Raw genomic sequence first — 22,871 nt, 5'->3', positions numbered from 1 at the left:
AGGTATGCAAAGCTGAAACTCGTTCAGGAACAGGCAGTATTCCTGGACAGAAGAACAGCCTAGAGAGCAAGAGCGTGACAGAGTTCCTCAAACATTAACCAAAATCCTGCAGCTGATCAGATACCAGAGATTCAGGTGAGAATCTGATGGGAATCAGGTGGGACTCCACCCAGGACCTGAGGGAATGCTGTTGTTTTTTGGATAAACAACCATGGTAAGGTGGTCCATGTGTGCCCAAATATACACATAAAATAAATAAATTAATAAAAATAAACAATGTGTGTCAAATCAGAAACAGTAAGTGAGAGAATTAATGTTGGATCTCAGGATGCTTGCCCCCAAAGGATAGGTATAAATTCTGGTCAGGTGGCCATGATAGATTATTGAGCCTTACACTTATAAATGTCTTTAAATGTACCAAAGCCTTAGTGCATCAGTGTTGGCTACAATGTTAGAGGAGGTGCCAAGTTCCCCGAGTGTCCTTGCCTGCAGGGCCCTGGCAGTGGCTGACACATGGAGTGTGAGCATACAGCTCTCGAGGGAAAGATGGTAACAGGAAAGGAGCCTACAGGAGACAAGGGTCCTGAGAACTTAAGGGGTGCAGGTAGTCAAATCAATCACTATGGGGAGCTGAGAAGCATCTTCCTGCTACCTCAGTCAGAGTCATCCCTTAAGGGCCAGGGGAATGAGTTCAGCTGGTTTCCAGGCTCCGAGGCAAAGAGAGAGAGTAACCATGTTCTTCCACTGCTGAGGATTGATTTTTTTTTTTAAAGATTTATTTATTTATTGTTTATTATTGTGTATACAGTGTTCTGCCTGCTTGCCAGAAGAGGGCACCAGATCTCATTACAGATGGTTGTGAGCCACCATGTGGTTGATGGGAATTGAACTCAGGACCTCTGGAAGAGCAGCCAGTGTTTTTAATCTCTGAGACATCTCTCCAGACTTTTTTTTTTCCAGACAGGGTTTCTTTATGTAGCCTTAGTTATCCTGGAACTCACCCTGAAGACCAAGTTGGCCTCCAATTCACAGAGATCCACCTGCATCTACCTCCTGAGTGCTGGGATTAAAGGCATGAGCCACCACCACCTGATGGGGATTGACTTTTTGTTTTGGGTTTTTGTTGTTGTTGTTCTGACACAGTGTATTGTTATACAGTCCTGGCTGGACTGGAACTTGCTATGTAGACTGGGCTAGCCTTGAACATTCGCAGCAGATCCTCTTGCTTCAGCCTCCGGTGTTCTGAGATTAAAGGCATGAATTCTCATATGTTTCTTTAAATTCCATCCAAGTTAAAAAATTTTAATTTTCAGCTCTGGATGGTGGTAAGAAAACAGATGAATGAAGTAAAAGTTCCAAGTTTCAAAAAGAATGTTTAAAAGGCTGGTGGGGCAAGCATGTAATGCAAGCTACTTTAGGGATACAGAGTCAGTTCACAGCTAGCATAGGTAACTTAATGACTCTGTCTCAAAATCAAAAGTAAAACTGAGGGCTGGGGATATGGGCCAGTGACATACAGTCACCCAGCATGCAGGAAGCCTTGGGTCCATGTCAGTATTCATGTATATACATATACATGAATATTCATGTATATACATGAATACTGAAGGAGCTGATGTGGTGGGCATGCATGTAATCTTGATACTTCCAAAGCAGAGGTAAGAGGATAGCAAGTTTAAACTCACCTTGGGCTACAGAATGAGACCCTGTTCCTAACGTCGGGGAGTTGGAGAGATGGAGCAGGTGGAATGATAATTTCACTGGGAGAATCATGAACATGGGTTGTGTTACTCACCAGAGTTCCACACTCAGTACAGTTCTGGTATTCTGATTTCATTCTTTTGGCTATGTCAGTTGCTGGAACTCCCTCTGAAGGAAGGTATGCCCGGCAGTATGGACATGTCCATTTATTATTCTTTATACTGGTTGCAATACAGGATCGGCAGAACCTACTCAAAACAAACAGAGAATAATCAGGAGACGTGGCTCAGCACTTGAGTTCACACTGCTCTTCCAGAGGGCATGAGTTCCATTCCCAGCACCCAAGTCTTCCGGCCTCCCGGGACACCTGCACTCATACCCACATAGACACATACATGTAATTTAAAATAAAATAGCTAGGCATGGTGGTCTATGGTTTTAACCCTAGCACTCAGGAAGCAGAGACAGGCAGATTTATGAGTTCAAGGTCAGCCTGGTCTACACCGTAGGTTCCAGGCCAACCAGAGTCACACCATGAGACCCTGTCTCAAAAAAGAAGGTAGGGGTAGCTGGGCCTTTAAAGGTCCATTCAACTGCTCCCAGGTAAAAAGACCAGAATCTCCATTCTACTCACGGCTCTGCATGGAGTTCCGAAACAGTCAATCCAGTTGGGCCTATCAACCACCTCAGATAGGCTGCTTTCCTCAAGCCACAGTAAGAAGAAGAAGGGAGGAATAATTATCCCCTTAATAAGATACTTTTCCTTCTCGGAAACCCCACCCTGGAAGTAGTCTCTTATGGAGACACCACTTTTCTGAATTATCCAGAAAAATGTAACTTTTTCTCTTTCTTCCTTCCAAACTTTGGGCATGCTTTCATCCACACTCTGGGTTTTCTCAGTCTCTGCTCCTGCCATGTGGCTGCTTGCCAAACATGTTGGACCCTAACTCAAAAGGCATGACTTTCTCCTCATGTCTAAATTCTTTTATGAATGAGACTAAGAATCTGAAAAGGGAACCTCAGTTTTCCCACTACCATCCCTACCTCCTATAATCTCTACCTTGGATTACAGGAAGCCATCACTTAGCCTGGCTGAAAATATATTCTTGTTTTGTTTGTCTGCTTGTTTTGAGAAAGACAACTGTGTAGTCTTGGTTGGCCTGGAATGTACTATGTAGATGAGGCTGGCCTCAAACATCTGCCTGATTCTGCCTCCTAAGTGATAGTATTAAAAGTATGGGCCATTATACACAATCTTGGAAGTATATCCTTGTAAGAGTATTCATTACAAATGGTTCAAATGTGTTCTTTTTTTCCCCTGAGACAGGGTTTCACTGTTGTAGTCCTGGTTGTCTTAGAACTCTGTAGACCAGGCTGGCCTTGAACTCACAGAAATCTGCCTGCCTCTGCCTCCTGAGTGCTGGGATTAAAGGGGTATGACACCATTGCCTGGCTACAAATGTTAAACTAAAAAAAAAAAAAATTAACATTCCAAATACAACATGGCTCCAACCTGAATTATCTGCTCACATGACTTATATACCAACAGATAACCCCTCACTCTATGGAAGTCAGAAATGAGACTGCAGAAATACTCAGTTTAAAAAGACCTCAGGTTTTAAGTTGGGCATGGTGGCATACAGCTATATAATCTCAGCACTTGGGAGATGGAGGCAGGAAAATTGTAAATTCAAGGCCATCCCCAGCTTAATAGCTAATTTGAGTCTAGTCTAGCCTCCAAAAACAAAAACCAAACCAAACCAAACCAAAAGGGAGATAAGGAGTAAGATAAAAACAGGGGTATATCCTTTGTCATATTAGAAGAAAATAATTTAAATCAGCACGATAATACATCACTATAATCCCAGTGCTTGGGAAACAGAGGCAGGAGGATTTCAGTCAACCTGGGCTACATGTGAGAGTTCTAGGATAGCCTGAGCTACAATACAAGACCCTTTCCAAAAACCAAACAGAAAAAACAGTGGTGTGAATCCAAAGGAACCTGGAGAACTGGGAATACTTTATTTACTAATAGAAACAAAACCAAAAACTACACCAGCTACAGAACACTTTGCTGAGGTTCGGGAGGGCAACTAGGAATCCCAGGGCATAATCTGAGCTGTGCAGAGAGAGATGAGTAGACACAGGGCCAGCCTAAACTCAAGAGGAAGATCACACAAGTTCAAGGCTAGCCTAGGTGCCAATCCAGAGTACCATGAAAAAATGTATTGTTTTTAGTTGAACGTTTGAACCACTTGCAATACATACTGTTCAAGAATACACTTTCAGCCCATAAGCCCTCTCTCAAAACAGAAAACCAGGGCCAGAGCTGAGAGTAATAGAAAGGTAGAGAGAATTAAGCAGTTGTTTTAATATTTCATAGGTCATTCTAGGCCCTACAAAAGAATCAACCACTTCATATACTTTTAAGTTTATAGCAAATTTATTTGAGACACTTTGGTGCCTTAAACTGGGTGTGGGAGAACAAACCTGTAAACATGACACTCAGGAAGTCTAAGGAGGATTACAAGTATAATATGATCCTCAGCAAGTTCAAGACTAGCTTGAGCCACACGAGATCCTGTCTCTAAAAACCAAGACTGGGGCTGGAGAGATGGCTCAGGGGTTAAGAGCACTGGCTGCTCTTCCAGAGGTCCTGAGTTCAATTCCCAGCAACCACATGGTGGTTCATACCCACCTATAATGAGATCCAGTTCCCTCTTCTGGCATGCAGGCAGAACACTGTACACATAATAAATAAATAAATCTTAAACAACAACAACAAAAAAACTGGGCTAGGTGTATAGCTCAGTTGGTAGAGCGCTTGCCCTGCATGTATGCACCCCAGGTCCCATCCCCACCACTGTATAAACTGGACATGGCTGTACCCACCAGTAATCCCGGAAATCCAGAGGTGGAGGGTGGAGGGGTTCAGGGTCATCTTAGCCTCATCAGCGAGTTTGATATACGAGACCCTGACTCAAAAAGCCAAGACATACCGGTGCCTCACACCAGCAAATGGCAATTGACAGCAGCAGAGGGAAGAGACAGGCGATATAAAACCATGCCCCTTCTGCAAGTGAAAAGCTGCCAGCCGCATGATCCCAAAGTTGATGCCAGAGCAGATGGGGCTGATGGGGCTAGCCACAGGGGGAGAGACTGACCACAAAGGACAGGAAGGGATTCCTCAGCGGAAGGGAACCAATTGTTCCAGATCTCCGTGTGGTGTTGTTACAGGCTGTGAACAATTGCTGCAATTCATCAACCACCATACACTGTATGACTCACACTGTTTCACCTCAGTAAAGCTGAGAAGCAAAACAAAACCGTTTCTGTGATGACAGGCCAGTTACAGTAACACTGTGAGAAAGATCACAGGGCCACTTGGAACACAGGCTCCCTCCCTCCCACACAACCCAGGCACAACAGGAGTTGCTCAGAACATGCTCAGAAAGTTGACATAACAATCAGGAGGAACTGCCCACTAGACTTTTCTGGGAATTCCCAAAGTTCCCATGAAGAAATCACACTGTGGTGCCTGTAGCTCAGTTGAAAGAGTGCTTGTGCCCAAAGCCCCGGGTGCTGTGGTGTATGCCTATAAAACCAGCTTTTGGAAGGTGAGAGAGAGCAGGAGGGCCACAGTTCAAGATCAACCCCACTGACAGAAACAATCCTGTCTCAAAAAGAGTGGGATTCTTTCTACCACGAGGACCCCAAGGGAGAGGAATGGACACTAGGCAAGGAGCGATTTGATTGTCCTCCCCGTCCCATCAGGAGGCTGTGAAGTGAGAAATCACAAAAGGAAGGGTCAGTACAAAGAGAGTCTGCGGTTGAAAGGGAAAAGCTGGACGTGGATGTAAATGGCACACCATTTTGAAAATCTTGCTCCAGCCCAGCGTGGTGGAACACTCCTTTAATCCCAGTACCCAGGAGGTGGAGGCTGGGGGAGCTCTGTGAATTCAAGACCAGCCATGTCTACAGGCCAGCCAAGGTTACATAGTGAGACCCTACATCTCAAACAGCAACAACAAAAACCAATCTGCCTCCTTGTTTTCAAAAACTCTGAATGCGGTCAGTGAAATGCCCAGCAGTAAAAAGGACCTGCCACCCGTTGTCTTCTGACCTCCACGTGGGCAACGCGGCACACGCACCCCACATAAAATAAATAAATGTAATTTTTAAATGAAAAAACAACCAACAAAAGGAAACCCTCTGGATTCATTCCCAGGGCTTTGAAATCAGATTTCACACGCAAGTCCAGTTTCCTGGCTCAGCTGTGAGCCTTGTCTTACGAGCCTGGTGCCACTCCAGTGCCCTCTCCCAGAAGTGCTGGGGCTGAGGCCCTCTCCACCGAGTGTGGGTGGCCCTTTGCTCCAGCACCGCCTCGCCTCCCTTGTAGCACAGCAGGAGAAAATCAATAAGGAACTCCATAACGACTCAACCAACTCTGAAACCAGCTGGAAACTTAATTACATCACTCCTATTTGTTATTTTACGAACCCCAGTCTATTTCTCTAAATTAAGTAATTAGCCAAATCCCCTGTAATAAAGAGGCCAGCAGAGTGCTGGGAGGAAACAGGAAAACACAGCTAAGGACCCTGGAGAGACTTATGTCCCAGTCTCAGGGCAAAAGTGAACTCTAAATGAATTGAAACAGGAAAGAGAAGCGCTGGGGACTTTCTGGGGTGGAGGGGAGGGTCCTGGAGGGGACAGTTCTGGAAGAGGCTGTTGGAAGCATGTGGCAGCCCTAACCTTTTAACTGAGAGACCCAGCACAAAGTTTCATGATGGATGTGCTGATACAAAGACGAATTCAAACCTTGAGATGGCTAGTTTAATGGCTCACACCTGTAATCCCACCAGTTGGGAGGCTGAGGCAGGAGGATTGCGTTAAGTTGAAGGCTGGTCAGGGCTGTATAGTGTGTTCCAGGTCAGCCTGGGTTAGAGTGAGAACCTGTCTAAATAACCTTAAAAAAAAAAAAAAAAAAAAGGCATGAGCTGGCAAAGTAAGCATGGAAATGGAGACAGAATGAAGGGAGCTGCTATCCAAAGACAATAGTCACGGGCTAATATTCCACTACAGGGCAACACACACACACACACACACACACACACACACCACAAAAACAAACTAACAAACAAAACAGTTCCCCTTCAACAAGGAATCCTACTGGTCAGGCCCAAGTACAGCTTCATAGTACAGTGTGTGTGTGTATAGTCCTTGCCTAGTAGGAATGAGAAACTGAGTTCAGTCCCCAGCACAGCAAGAAAAGCAACCCTATCATGTCTAATATGGGACACACACACACACACACACACACACAAGGTCAGGTGACTGATGCTATGAAAGAATACCAAATTGTACAAACTGTTTTGTTTTGGAGTCACTTATACTCATTAATCCAACCAATAGCCAACACTTAATCTCCAAACCTTCACAGAGTGGTGACATTGTGCTTTTAAAAGGAGTGTTCATCTACTAGAACAACAACGCTCAAGAATTTCCTGATCGTTGTGGCACAAATGGCTTCACACATCACATTCTAACTCACTCACAAAGGACACTGGGGTGTTCTTCTGGGGCATGGAGGGTTCGTGTCTAGTCATCAGTTTTACACTATAATCACTAGAGAGAAAGCACAGGTCACTGGAGCTGGTGATGCGGCTCAGCTGGTAGAGTGCTTGCCCAGCATGCACAAAGCTCTGGGTTCAATCCCCAACACCATCTCATAAACCTGAGTACAAATGTCCCCCCCCCCCCCCCCCCGCCATCTGAGTTTCATGGCCCTGAACTTGTTGCTTCCTTTCTGATGACGAAGTCTGAAAGTACATATGAGGCAGGTGAGGATTTCCAGGAAATTAGACTGTCTACCACACCCTAATGTTGAAATGACAACAGTGTGGCCAAGAAAACAAAACAAAACAAAAACCAATCTAAGAAAAAAGCCTAACTGGCCCTTCATTTACTTAGCTGTAGCCAAAATAACTTCCTTACCCTTCTACCTTCCCCCAAGAACAAGGCTGTACAAAATTAGCCTTTGTTTACTAATGTTCATGTTAAGTCTGTAGAAGGAGCTTAGCATGGTGGCACACACCAGCAATTCCAGCATGCCCTCCTAGAGGGGAGAGAAAAGCTCACAAAACTCAGGATGCGAATGAAGTCAGAAGAGTCTGTGATGGCTCATCTTCATCATCATCAGTTCAACTGGATTTGGAAGCATGCAGGAGGCACACTTCTGGATGTTCTGAGGAAGAGTCACAGAAGCTTAGCTAAAGAAGATCCAGTCAGAATCTGGGTGGCACTATTCCATACGCTGAGGCCTTGGATTGAGTAAAAATGGGAAAGGATAAAGCTAGCTGCTTCATAATTCATCTCCCTCTGCTTCCTGACTGCAGACAAAATAGGATCAGTGCCTCATACTCTGACCACCATATCTTCCGTACGGCCAAATAAATTCTGTCTTTTACAGGTTGCCGTGGTCATGGTCACCAGAGTAGCTAACGTGTACCCCCAGCCCTCTTCAGCAGGCATGTCTATAGCACTCAGAGCAGTTTATTTTTCAGGTGCTTGGCACTGAACCTGGGCTTTGCTAATGTTAGACAAGTGCTTTACCAATGAACAACATCCCCACACCTTTGATTCCTTTTTCTCTTTAATTGTAAATCAGATTCCTTTTTAGTTCAGTTTACAGTTTCTATGTAATAATTCCCTCTTTTCCTAGTTCTCTGACAATATTAAAGCAGATATAAGAAATCCTTTTCTCCTATTCTACTTTTAAAATTATTTTTTGAGAAATGAGTAATCAATTTAAAATAAAAAACCCAAACAAACCCTTTCTTAGGTTGATTCTCAGGCATTTTGTCACAGAAACAAGGAAACCACCTAGGGGCTAGAGAGAGAACTCAGTGGTTAAGAGTGCTTCCTGCTCTTCTAGAGGACCCGGGTTCTGCCCCCAGCATCCTGTCAGTGGTGCCCAGACACAGCAGTCCCAGACTTAGGGGACGGAGCGCCCTCTTCTGGCCTCTGCACTGGTGTGCACATACCCACAAATACACCCCCACACACCTCTAAAAGTAAACCTTGAACAACTTCTAGTGGAGAGGCCACTCTTGAGTGGAGGTACCTACAGGTTGTTCAAGGAGCTTGTGGAAACAAAGCCTGAGCCACCTACAATCCTGGAAATAACCCCCCAAATGAACTCATTGTTTTTACCAGGCTGCACTGGAAATAATCCCTTTGGTCTACCATCGTATCTGGAGTGAACAGATGTTTAGTCACCCCTTGGGAGGAAAAGCCATAAAACTTCTGTCTACTGTCTTCACCAAGCTCAGTTATACCCCAGAGGCTGAAAATAACAAGCACACAGGGACACAGGTCATCTGGATGGTTTCTCTAGAGAGCTCTCACTAACTGATGATACATAAGCAGATAACAAATATCTATAATACACAGTAGGGTAAGATGGTTTCACTGTTCGAAAGAAGTCTTGGAGTTGTTCCTCTCTAAGAATGGAAGCACTGTGTTTGGGGGTGTAGCTCAGTGCTAGACTGCTTGCCTCTTGAGCTCAAGGGCCTGAGTTCAATCCTTAGTCAAGGGGAAGTGAAACCTCATCAGAGTCTGGTGAATAGAGAGTGCCTATAACCCTAGCATTTAGGAGGCTAGGGCAAGAAGATCTCAAGTTCTAGGCCGGGCTGGGCTACATAGCAAGAAACATCTCAGAACAAAACAAACAAAAAACCACCAGGGTCTCCTTACTCCAGAGAACCACCATTTGGAGAGGCTTTATTGATTCTACTTAATCACAAATGGAACATTTTCATCCACTTTCCTCAAAGTGATTAGGAAATAGCCTTAGCAGCATTTCCTTCTAGGAAAAGTGTGCACATCTATGACTTTAAGCGGTTGTCTCCACTGAGTGAGAGGGAGATACAGCTCTTCCCATCCTATACCACACCCCAGTTTCATTCTCCACCTCTAGGCAAGTAGTTCTCAATCTTCCTAAGGCCACAATCCTTTAATACAGTTCCTCATGTTGTGGTGACCCCACTCATAAAATCATTTTCATTGCTACTTCATAACTGTGATTTTGCTACTGTTATGAATCATAATGTAAGTATCTGTATTTTCTGATGGTCATAGGCAACCCCTGTGAAAGGGGCGCCTGACCTTCAAAGGGGTTGAAACCTACAGTTGAGAAACACTGCTCTAGACCTTTTAGGTACCTCTTAGCTTTCATCTGCTTCCCCAAACTTACTCCACAGACTCTCTGAGATATTTATGTTTGCTTGTTTTTTTTTGGTATTTTGTGATTTTGGAGACAGTGTCTCCTTATGCAGTCCTAGCTGGCTAACACTTGATGTTCAGGCTGGATTTATATTGTGGCAGTCTTCAGGATTCTACATTTCAAACTCTGTGATTACAGGTATGCCCCCACCAGAACCAGCTATAGGCAACTGCATTTTAAATTCTCTTTACCAGATTGCTAAATGTTCAGTAGGCTTGTAGTGGCTATTCTTGGTTGTCAGCTTGGTAGTCAGCATCTAGAATTAACCAAAATCCAAAAATGGAGGGCACATCTATGAGGGATTTTTTTTTTCTTAATTTGAAGTAGGTAGATCCACTTCTAATCCAGATCTTTAAGGTAGGAGGACACAAGCCTTTGATTCGGATCTCGAGGCAGGAAAAGACACCTTTAATCCGGGCCACACCTTCTGCTGAGGCCACGGGAGACCAAAGCTTTTGCTCTGCCTGTTTGTCCTCGCCTCGCTAGCACGTCCATTCCTTCCCTGGCGTTACAGCCGACTTCTTCAGGATTTTAGCGTGTATTGAAGACCAGCTGAGACATCCAGCCTCGTGGACTGAGCAACTACTGGATCCTTGGACTTTCCATTCACAGCCAGACATTGCTGGATTACCTGAACTACAACCTGTAGTCATTCTAATAAATCCCTTTTCTATACAGAGATTCATCTGTAAGTTCTGTTACCCTAGAGAATCCTGAGTAATACAAGGCCCTTTCATGAGTTCATCAAATCCTAGGAATTGTCTCTGACATCTTTCTCCTTTGTCTGCCATGTCCAGTTGGAAAACTAATTATTTGGCTGTTATTTGAGTGTGTGATACTCAGGGATCAAATCCCAAACTTTGTGCATACTAGGTAAGAACTCTGCCTCTGCAAGATGCCCTGTGGCGGTGTGAAGGAGATGTCCTCCATAGTTCTGAGCATTTGAACATTTGGTCCCTAGCTGGTGGCAGTCTTTGGGAAGGCTTGGGGGTTGCAGCCTTGTTGGAGGAAGCTTATCACCTGAGGTAGACTTTGAGAATTTAAGGACTCTGTCCGTTCTGAGTTCATTCTCTCTGCTTCTTGCTTGGGTTCCAAGATGTAAGCTCTCAGTTTCCAGCTGCCAAGCCTCCACTCTGCCATCATGGAACAATATGCCCAAATAAATTCCTTCTTTTATAGGTTGCCTTGGTCATGGTGTTTTATCATAGTAACAGCAAAATAGCTAATACGTATCACCAGCCCCCTTCAGCAGGCATGTCTATAACACTCAGAGCAGTTTCTTTTTCTGACACTGGACACTGAACCTAGTCCTTGCACATGTTAGGTAAGGGCTTTACCAATGAACAACATGCCCAGACCTTTGATTTTTCTCTTTAACTGCAAATCAGATTCCTTTTTATCAACTCTCTCTTTCCCTAGCTCTCCGACAGTACTGAAGCAAATGTATGAAGTCCTTTTCTCCTAATCTACTTTTAAAACTATTTTTGTGATATGAATAATCAATCTAAAACATAAAACTCTGGATGTCAGGCATGGTGGTGCACACCTTAAATCCCAGCACTTGGAAGGAAGAGGCAGGTGGATCTCTGTGAGTTCAAGAAAAGCCTTGGTCTACACAGTGAGTTCCAGGCCAGCCTGGGATACAGAATGAGATCTTGTCTCAGGAAGAGAGAGAGACTGAGTCCTAAGTTGTAGAAAATTGTCCAAAGTATAAAACATGGGGGTCATCAAGATGGCTCCAAGGATAAAGGCATTTGCTAGTTTGATCCCCAGAACCCACAAAGTAGAAGCAGAGATGGAGGCATGAAGATCAGGAGTTCAAGGTCACCCTTGCTTGTAAAGTGAGTTTAATGCCAGCTTGAGGCACATGAGACCCTGCCTCAAATAAACAAGAGACTAGCAAGACGACTTAAGGGGTAAAGGCACCTACCACCCTACCACCCTACCTGACTACTAGAGGGAGATCTCCAAGACATAAGAGGTGGAAGGAGAGCCAACTCCTGAAAGCTGTCCTCTTCTCTCCACTCCCCCATGTCCTGGGAAGCAAGTATCACCTCACTCAAATAAACGAATTCACTAAAAACCCATACATTCCATTAAACAAACAAACAAGCAGGCCTGGGGATACAGTTCATTTGGTAGAGTGCCTGCCCGGCCTGCCTAGCACCCAGACCCTGAGTTTGATACACAGCACCCTATGTGTAGTATATCGGTAATCTCAGCTAGGAAGAAGAAAGAAACAGGGCTTGCTAGTCATGGTGGCACAAGCCTTTAATCACAGCATTTAGGAGGCAAAGGCAGGAAGATCTCTGAGTTCAAGGCCAGCTAGTTCTACAAAGTCAGACCTTGTCTCAAAAAAAAAAAAAAAAAGAAAAAAAAAAAAGAAAAAAAAAAGAAAAAGAAAAGAAAAATGAAAGAAATTTAATGACTAAAAATGGACAGTTATCCTTGACTACATAGTGAGTTCAGGGCCAGCTGGGATAGATACCTGGGACTCTGTGTCCAAATCAAGATGATGATGATGATGATGATGATGATGATGACGATGATGATGATGATAATACCTATTTATGGACGTTTAGATTATAAAATGACTGAGGCAAACAGAAGCCACAATCTGAGCCTTTTGTGTGGGGCATTGGCAATCCAGTCCAGGGCTTGGCTTGTGCTATGCAAACTTTCTACCACTACACTCCACATTTCCAGCTCTCAGCCTGAAATGCAGAATTTCAAATGTTCACAACATTTCATTTCTCACCATTTTTAAAGGAAGAGACCGAGATTCTGAGATTCAAACACTTGGTCACAAGATGGCTCATGGCTGTGCTGATTTCAAATCCACTTTCAATCAAGCTCAACTGCCACTGTGCCACGATTGTGTTTGTAAAGGATCATTTCTACATTCGTCCAGAGAATTGTTGTCACTGTGCATGTTTGACTTGCCGTAGATTTATAAACTAAAATCACCAAAACACAGCCCTGTTTGAAATCTAACCCCAATACGGGACAATGAAAACAAAGGGCTTCGCTTGCAATTTTCTCATTTTCCAACTTAAGTTCGGCACGAAAGAGTAATTTATTTAGAATGTACAATTGCTGTTAACAACAGTCTCTAGTGCAGAAAGGACTCTGGTTAACATTTATAAAGTGGAAGGGGCCCAAGTTGGCCAAAAGGAAGAACATGGAAATTCTGCCCACAGCCAGAACAATGGACATAGATTTGTCCAAACAAAGAACAGTTAAGGGAGGGAAGACAATTTGTCCAGCCCTTGTTATGATATTTTATGACTATTTTTCCAGTGGCCAATTTCCTATTCATTTTAACAAAGAAAAAAAGATTAAACAAAAATAAATGTAACATTTTGCGAGTTTATATTATCCTTTGGCAGAAACAAATAAATTACTGTGTTCAAAGTCCAGCCCCTGAAAACAATCTGGAGTCGTATGATTACAGTGCTGTAGAAGGAAGTTTCAAGACTTATTGTTCATCTTTGGTTCAATTGCAAAGCTTTAATGTTAATAAAGGTTAAATTTAAATTCTGGGGATCTGCTCAGGACAGAGAGCTTGCTTAGTGATTTACAAGTCCCTAAATTCCACACAGGCTCACAAAGTGGAAAATGGGGAGTTGGTAGGGAGCTTTCTTACCATGCAAGGATCCTCAACCTGATATAAACTGGACATGCAGTGCATGCAGGTCAGTGATCCCAGCAGTCCCCAAGTGGAGACAGGAGGTTCAAGGCCAAGTTTGGGTGAGTGTGGTAGCACCTTTAGTCCTAGAACCCAGGAGGTAGAGGCAGGCAGATCTCTGAGTTACAGGTGGGCCTGATCTACATAGTGATATCAATGCCAGCCAAGGCCACATAGTGAGACTCTCAAAACAAAACTTTTCAGGGTCATCCTCACATCCTCAGCTTCTTTGTGAGTTTGAAGCTAGACTACTCTACGTGAGACCCAAACTCACCCCTGAGGCCCCCAAGGGAAAACAAATAGGTCTTTAAAAATGTCATCTTCTTTAGGGTATTGTTCAGACCTAATCAACACAGTTCATGACATTGCACAACAGAACCTTGGCTCTCACACTGTCTACCTGGCCTTGAGACGGCTTGTCAAAGAGCTATGTCTAGAGCTAGGAAACAACATCACTGACTGGAAAAGACGTTAAAAACGTAAGCCTTGAGTTTAAAGTACAAACCTGAAAAAAGAAACAAAACCAAAACCAAAACAAAAAACAAAACAAACCAGGTCCTGAGAATAAACCACAAAGTGGAGCCAAGAGCACTCTTGATTTAAACACTGTGTGGGCGGCACATTCTCCTCTCTGGTTCACGGTGGGCACCAGTCAAGTGCTGTTAAAAAATACGGTTGTGCATATGGATTTTTAATATACAGGGTTTGGTTTGGTTTGGTTTGGTTGATAAGCCGAAAGTCGGCACCAGCGAACAGTGTTTTTGTTCTGTTGCTTTATCTTGCTGTAGTTAGTTTCATAGAGTGGGCTTTGCTTTCGACCTATACATGCAATACATGTAATCAAGAAAAAAAAAAAAACTGCCAGAACAAACGGCTAACACAAATTCACACATGGAAGGCCTCTCTGCTTATCCAAACATCCCCTAAGAGCATTCCCATTACGATCGGGGCTTCATTTTTAAAGCCTTAGAAACTACCACTGCTTTGCAACGGTAGTGAGTTTTCACTACACAATACGAGATTTTGAAGAAAACTGTCTAAACTTTCGGTTCTGGGAGAGGCCGGTGCCTATGGCAGGTAGCACACAACCTCCAGTCACTTTGCAGCTGAGTTTTAAATGGGCGAATTAATTCAGTGGCATGGAGCAAACGTCCGAGCGACCTCAGAAAGCCTTTGGCAATACGCGCCTGTGTGTGTTGGGAAAGGGATGTGGGGTGAGAATTGAAAGAGTTTGTGCAGATCCTCTCTACAGCACAAGAGATAAGCCTCAGGAGGTTCTGGTCAGGTGCACAGATCCAGGAAAACAAAACCCACCCAGGTTTTCAGGAGAGTGAGAGACACACCCAGATCAGTCAACATCAGCTGGACTACTGTGCATGGTGGGAAGCCCCTGCCGTACCGCCCCACGAGCCCCTTCTCAATCCTGTGTAAGCATCCCCAACCAGCCCTGCATCGGTTTCCCCAATAGTCGCTGCTCTACTCCCACCCACTTTGTGCCCTCCGCTTCCCCGGCATCTTTCCCCGCTGGGTGGTCGCGCCACCCGAGCTCCGGGACACTCACACGTGGCCACAGCGGGTCCGAACCGGTTGATGTAGCACCTCCAGGCACACCGAGCAGTCGAAGGAGGTGATGGGAAGCTCCGGGTCCCCGCTGCGCTCCAGGGGCCGCGGGGAGGCGGAGGCGGGCGCGGACTTGGAGCTGTCGCTGCTCAGCAGGGAGCCCATCGCTGCGCGCTAGCTCTGCAGGCTGCCAGGAGCTCGGTGCGGGCTGCGGGGGGGTTCTGTTGTCCCTCCCCGGAGGAAGGAAGTCCCGGCCCAGCCGGGATCGCCGCCTCCTGGCTCGGCCAGCCGCGTCGGTCGCGGGGCCTCTCGGTGGAGCGCAGGCAGAGCGCGTGGCTGCCGCTTGCAAACGCTCTTCCGCGAGCGACCAGGCGCTGCAGAAGCTCGAGGTCCCCGGAGGGTGAAACCTGAGCATTCCACCCGGCGACTGCACTCAGAGTTCTGCAAAGTGCAGTTTGGGAACACCCACTGGAGACCAGATGACTCTATCTGGCCTCCAAGTTGGTATCTTAATAAGCCTCAGAGCCGACCTATGACCATTTCGGTGATTGACTCAATACTTCAATCAGGGAGAGATAGATAGCCCCGGGCAGTGGAAAGTTTCCTGATACAGGGCCCCACTTGGTGGTATACAAATACGATGCCAGCAGTGGGCAGAAGGATTGCTGAGAGTTCGAGGCCAGCCTGGGCTCAATTTGAACATGGCTGTGTTTCAAAAGTAGACAAATAAGCCAGATATCATGGCTTATGCCTCCGTGTCAGAATTTAGGAGGATTATCCAAAGTTTCAGGGCAGCCTGGACTACACAGTGAATTCCAGAACATTCAGGGCTGGTGGAATGAGACCACCTCAAGAGAACACCACCATTTTAGATGTAGTTCAGTGGTGGTGTGCTTGCCTAGCCTGTGTGAGGTATGGGTTGGTTCCCCAGTACTGATGTAAATGATAAAGTGAGGAATAAAATAAAACTCACACCTGCATACGGTGGGGCACGCCTGTAATAACAGTACCTGAGAGGCTGAGATAGGAGGGAAAAATAGATTGGAGACAGCTATAGACTTAATGCAACTGTATGGACAAATACACACTACTCTGTGGGCTATACATAATACTACAAAATATTGTAATGGATTACAATCTCCTGGGCTTCACCCACTTTCTCCTAGTCTTTACCATTTTATGTTCGTTTTTGAGACTTTTAATTTTTTCCCCCTCTTTTCAAGACAGGGTCTCTTTGTATAGCTCTGGCTGTCCTGGAACTTGCTTTGAAGGCCAGGCTAGCCTCAAACTCAGAGAACCGCCTGTATCTGCCTCTGCTGGAATTAAAGGCATGTACCACCATGACCAGCTGACACTTTTAATTTTATTTTATGTTGTTTAATTTTATGATGCTGGGCCTTGTCTCTCAGGCAAACACTCAATCATTAAGCTGTAACTCAGCTCCCTTTTTGCTTAGTTTTTGGTTTTGATTGTTGTTGATTTTGAAAATGGGCCTTACAGTGCAGCCCTGGCCAAACTGGCCTTGAAATCCTGGAGATCTGCCTGCCTCTTCGTCCTGAATGCTGGAATTAAAGACAAGGACCAGTGTAGGCAGAGTTTTCCTGTTCTGCAGCCACTCTCAAACACACTGAGGCTTATATTAATTATAAATGCTCGGTCAATAGCTCAGGCTTATTACTAACTAGCTTTTACATTTTAAGTTAATCCATATTCCTTATTTACGTTCTGCCATGTGGCAGTACTTTTATTAACGTGGCATGTTTATCTCCTGCTCCCTCTGCATCTGGCTGGCAACCCCAGACTCTGCCCTTCTTCCTCCTTGAATTCTCCTTGTCTGGCTCTCCTCCCTAACCTTATTCTGTTCAGCTATTGGCTAGTCAGCGTCTCTATTAAACCAATCACTGTGACATATATTCACACAGTGTAAAGAAATATTCCACAGCACACCAACATGCCTGGCCTAGCCATAGGCTAATGAACAGATTTACAGTATCAAGTATGTATTCTCTCCTTTTGACCAGGCCTAAAATCCAATCAGAAATCAGATTGTTAACCCCAGAACAGTCATGCCACTATTACATCAGCGATAGGCAATTTTTGCAGGTAAAGTTTTTGTTAGAAGTAAATGGATGGAATGGACAGTGACGCTTACCAGGTGGAGTTAAACACATGTTCTGTCTCTGACTTTACTCATTCTGCAGGCATTTAATGAGGGAGCCTACTTTGTGTCAAATATATCACTAGTCATCAGGGGCAGGCTAAGGGATGTTCTAGGTAGTTAGTTAGCATTAACTGCGAACTTGACCCAGTCTAGAAAGTAACTGGAGAATTGTCTTTATCAGGCTGTTCTCTGGGCTTGTGTATGACAATGAGAAGTTGTCTTGGTTGTTTGTCCATGAAGGAGAGCATAGCCCACTGTAGGCAGCACCTCTCTCCAGGTGGTCCTGAGCTACATAAGAAAGCTACCTAAACATGAGCCAGGGAGTGAGCCAGAAAACAACAGTCCTCCATGGTTTCTGCTTCAGCCTCCAGCCTTGAGTTCCTTCCGTAAATTCCCTTGATAATGGACCATGACCTGGAAGTGAAGCCTAATAATTTTCTTTTGGTTGGAATGTTTTATTGTAGCAACAAGAAGGAAACAAGGACAGGCCAAGGAGTAGACAGCTACTGGTTCTGGCCACCGAGCGCCTCTTCACCCTCACTGTCCTTCTCTTTGGGTGGATTCTTTTCTTCATCTCTGAATTTAAGAGACTCTTCTGACTGACTACTGTGGACCTCGGTGGTAAAGGCAATGTAGTGTATGTTTATGTGTGTTTCCATGACACACAGTGACTCTGGAGTGCTGCCACTCACTGTGGACTTTTCAACCTCATGGCCCTCCCTTTTCATGGAATCACAGCTTTCCTAGCACCTACCTCATAGAGGATGATGCACTTCCTCTTTATCTCCTGCCTTTACAGCTTGCAGCATTTTACCAACACTTCCTTTTTCTCTTGCATAATCTATTCAGTTAGTCAGTGGTTTACACCAAAATTGACACCTCTTTCCTGTCCTCAAGGCTTTTATTCTGACAGATAAGCTTTTAAGAAAATAACATCTTTAGCTGGGCGGTGGTGGTGCACACCTTTAATTCCAGCACTCGGGAGGCAAATCTCTGAGTTCGAGGCCAGCCTGGTCCACAAAGAGAGTTACAGAACAGCCAGGGCTACACAGAGAAACCCTGTCTCAAAAAATCCTCCCCCTCAAAAAGAAAAGAAAACCTTTCTAATAAAGTATATCATTAGTGATCAGAATCTATGAAAGGATGAGGATGCTGACTTCACCCAGAGTGTGTAAGGAAGGAGAACAAGAAAGAACCTTCTGGAGTTAGAGATGTAGCTCTCAGTTGGTAGAGTGCTTTCTCAGCATACAGAAAACTGGGTTTCATATCCAGCACAGCAGAAACTGCGTGTGGCAGTGCCCATCTGTAATCCCAGCTCTGGGGAGGTGGAGGCAGGAGGGTCAGAAATTCAAGGTCTTCCTCAGCTATGTAGCAGATTTGAGGCCTGCCTGCTTGACACACCTACGCCTATCTTAAAAAGTTACAAATACCAGCATGGTGGTGAAGGCCTTTAACTCCAGCACTTTGGAGGCACAGGCAGGTGGATTTCTGTGAGTTTGAGGACAGCCTTGTCTACATACCAAGTTCCAGAACAACCAGGGCTACATAGAGAGACCCTGTCTCAAAAATAAAAGTAGAAAATAAAAAAGACAGAAAAAGAAAGAAAAAAAAACAACAAAACGAAACAGAAAACAGCATTCTATAACTAGTCATGATGGAGCACGTCTTTAACCTCGGCACTCAGGGGGCAGAGATAGGACATTGTCTGTGAGTTGAGGCCTGTCTATATAGGGAGTTCCAGGACAACCAGGACTATATAGTGAGACTCTGCTGGGAGGAGGAGGAAGAGGAGGAGAGAAGACATTTCAATTTCAAATGGAAGGAAAATCCAAGTGTTCCAGACAGACGGGGATGACTGGGCTGTGGTGAGCACAGACAAGGGGGCAGGAAGCCCCATGCTCCGGCTCTGAAAGCTGCATTCAGTTCCCTGATGTTCGGATTTCCAGCACACAGCACTCAACAGAGAGAGGGGAAACTGGAGACCAGGCGGTGTGAACACGAAAGTGGCCTTGGTTGTATTTTCAGTTGGCTTCTGTGGCTTTACAGACCCAATTCAGAGCTTGAGCAAGTCGGTGACATGGCCATGTCGGCAGTTCTGTCACGTCATCCTGTCCTCAGGCTGTCTTGCGTCAGACTCACCTGAGAAGCCTGTTGAAATGGCTCGATGCCAAGATACCAGACTTCAGTGTCTGGGTGAGTTATGAAAGCTACGCGTTAGCTGGCTGAGGTGGTGCCCTCAGGAAGCAAACTCAGGACGATGGCTGAGAGTACCATGAGGCCAGCTCAGGGTATACAGAAAGACCTTTGCTCAGAAAGGGAAAGCAAACAATAGCACATCAAAATGAAAACCAAACCAGACAACCAACCAGACAAACACCTTACATTTTAGCCAGTCCCCAGCTGGCCGCACACAGGGCTCAGTGCGCCGTTCCTGGAGAAGCCGTTTAGTGGTTTCTACTGCAGCCGGCTCTGTGGCTATTGTGGCAAGAGCAAACCTGTCAGGCGGCAGGAGAACCACTTGCCTTTACTTTGGCACAACTTGAGCCTCCTCACCACTGGGTGGTGTCTAGCTGGTTAGACACTCTGGCCCTGAGACATGGGCGTCTCCATGCTTACTCGGATCACTTCATAAATTCTCACCTATAATCCTATGGGGGTAACACTGACTTACAACACTCTACAGAAGCATCTGAGATGTGATCTTGAACAGTGTGTAGCACCTTCACATGATAAAATGAGAAATCGTTTCTTTTGTAGAAGGCAGTACTTAGGGATGGAAACCAGGACCTTACACATGCTAGGCATATGCTCTGTATTAAGCTGTCTTCAGAGCTTTATTATTATTATTATTAATAATAATAGTACTAATAATAATTTTTACTTACTTTTTTTTTTTTTGAGACAGGGTTTCTCTGTATAGTTTTGGTGCCTGTCCTGGAACTTGCTCTGTAGACCAGGCTGGCCTTGAACTCACAGAGATCCATCTGGCTCTGCCTCCCGAGTGCTGAATTTTTACTTACTTTTAAAGTTGTTTATTTTTTTTAAACATTTCTTTGTTGGGGGGAGGTGTCCATATGCCATGGTGTACACGTAGAGGTCAGAAAACAACTAAGGGAACTGGTTCTCTCTTCCCACCCAGATTGGCAGCAAGCTCCTTTCCCACTTAACCATCTTGCTGGCCCCATCACTCTCTTCTCAAAGCGAGAAGGACATCATCACAAATGTCATACCACTGAAGGACTCATGTGTTCATCCAGATAAATCAGTCAAGGACCTGGATTTTCTGCCTTGATTTGTGATGGCTGGTTTTTCAGACTTGAGTGCTGCCCTTTGTTTTTCTGCTAGCCAGTCTTACTTAGTTGCTAGGTTTCAGATCGTGTGTGGTCGGCAGGTATCTCCACGACATTCTGACCAATTAATCCTCCATCTACTGTAGGTAGTCCCAGCACAACATAGCCTCAAAGCACGCTGCTTAACTTCAGTAATAACTCAGGGAAGATCATGTGGGTGTCAGTGGGAGGATCTTCCTGGGTAACTCCTGGGCCTGAATTCCTTTCACATTTGGGGTGATCTACTTCAATACACATGAACTCACAACAGGTATAGAATGGAAAAGGTCCAAAGGAGCATCTGATCCAGTTCTCCCATTTCCCAAAAAGTAAACTGATTCCCAGTCGGGTAAACGCATTCATTCTGCCTCTTTCAGTGTTTCAGATGGACACATCTGAAGTACAAATGAAGTCCTTGGGCTATGAGTATATAGTTCCGTGGTAGAACTTGCTTAGCATGAGCAAGCCCTGAGTTCAACCCCCAACACCACAAACATGTACAAAAAAACCAGTATATTTTGGTGTGAATAAATGTCCCCTGTGGGCTCCTGTGTTTGAACACTTAGCTGGTAATACAGCTTTGAGGGGCAGAGGAACCTTTAAGACGTGAGCCCTGGCTACTGGGTGGGTGTTGAAGGGGTTATCCTGGCCCTGCCTGCTGTCTTGTTCTCCGCTGCCCCGTTTGCCACTGGGTGAGGAAATTCACTACATGTTCCTAGTGACCTGTGGCCACCGTGCCATGCCTTCTCCACCATGAGGGACTCAAGTCCTGAGCCCAGGTCAATCCTTCCTCCATTAAGTGGCTTACTGTGTTGAGAAAGCAGTTGATCCAGTACTGCTCAGAGACAGGGTTTGGCCTCTCTTGTAAGTGGGCCAATACTTGGAAATAATATGGCGTAGCTGGGTGTGGTGGCGCGCATCTTTAATCCCGGCACTTGAGAGGCAGTGGCAAGAGTATCTCTGTGAGTTCAAATCCAGACTTGTCTACATATCGAGCTTCAGGACAGTTAGGGCTACATAGAGAGACTCTGTCTTTAAAAAAAAAAAAAAAAAAAGGAAGGCCAGGTGGTGGTGGTGCACTCGGGAGGCAGAGCCAGGCAGATCTTTGTGAGTTCGAGGCCAGCCTGGGCTACAGAGTGAGTTCCAGAACAGGCACCAAAGCTACACAGAGAAACCCTGTCTCAAAAAACAAAAAACAAAAAAACAAAAAAACAAAAAAAAAAAAAAAGGAAAACATATTTGGGGAAGCAGGATCACAAAAGGTAAAATGATAAATAACAAACTAAATAGCAACTTCATAGACACTGAAGGCAACACTATAAATTAGTTCACGATTCACTACAAATAAGAACTTTCAGGATTTTTCCAAACTCCCTCACACCTATATAAACACTTTCCTACTTGATATTTGTCTACTATGTATCTTGTTGTCCTTTATCACAAAAGAATGTCAGTGCTTTCACTTCAAAAAAAACGTGAATGTTGGGTGGGTAAGGTGGCTCCACAGGTAACAGGGCTTGCCACCACGCCTGACAACCCACGTTTAATCTCCAGGAACCACATGGTGGGAGGAGAGAACTGACTCCAGAAAGTTGTCCTCTGACCTCTACCAGTGGTGTGTGTGTGTGTGTGTGTGTGTGTGTGTGTGTGTGTGTACTGTGATTGTATCTTGTGCTAGCATTATATGTAACTTAGGTAAATCATACCTTTCACCTGGGTAAGTGAAGCTATCTGTTTGTTGTTGGTACATCCTACAAGTGTAGATCAATCTGTCTCATGTTGGAAGGCTGGAAAGACTGGGGTCTCTTTGGCCATTGCCCACTCTCATGCCTTTTCACTCTGTATTAAACTCTGTCTACATTCTACACCTAAAGAACTGGCAGGCAACAATAAAAATACAAACCAGTGCTGAGTGTAGCGGCAACTATCTATGATGCCAGCAAGGCAAAAGGGTCATGAATTTGTGGTTGGCCTCTGCATCAGCTCCTGTGTCCAGGATCCTGCCCTGCTTGAGCTCCTGTTCTGATTTCCTTCGGTGATGAACAGCAATGTGGAAGTTTAAGTCAAATAAACCCTTTCCTCCCCAACTTGCTTTTTGGTCATGGTGTTTCATCACAGCAATAGAAACCCTAACTAAGACAGTATTAA

At 44.9% G+C, this 22,871-nt stretch overlaps 1 protein-coding gene across 3 annotated transcripts in view; it reads right to left on the bottom strand.

Annotated features, from left to right (window-relative positions):
* Window positions 1–22,871, bottom strand: part of Rnf125 (ring finger protein 125) — a 77,624-nt gene that overhangs the window by 8,012 nt on the left and 46,741 nt on the right. For 2 of the 3 annotated variants that reach the window (XM_059245958.1, XM_059245959.1), the window contains exon 3: window positions 1,796–1,949. In XM_059245958.1, coding sequence (XP_059101941.1) covers window positions 1,796–1,837 — 42 coding nt within the window. In that variant the 5' untranslated portion in view covers window positions 1,838–1,949. Of the gene's footprint in view, window positions 1–1,795; window positions 1,950–15,234; window positions 15,457–22,871 lie in introns of those variants that run through there. The other variant, XM_059245957.1, reaches the window with a different exon arrangement.

The sequence above is a fragment of the Peromyscus eremicus genome, chromosome 19 (assembly GCF_949786415.1).
Source record: "Peromyscus eremicus chromosome 19, PerEre_H2_v1, whole genome shotgun sequence".
NCBI classification, from domain to species: Eukaryota; Metazoa; Chordata; class Mammalia; order Rodentia; family Cricetidae; genus Peromyscus; species Peromyscus eremicus.
The sequence above is the reverse complement of the archived record's forward strand: the minus strand, read 5'-3'. Positions and strand labels throughout refer to the sequence as shown.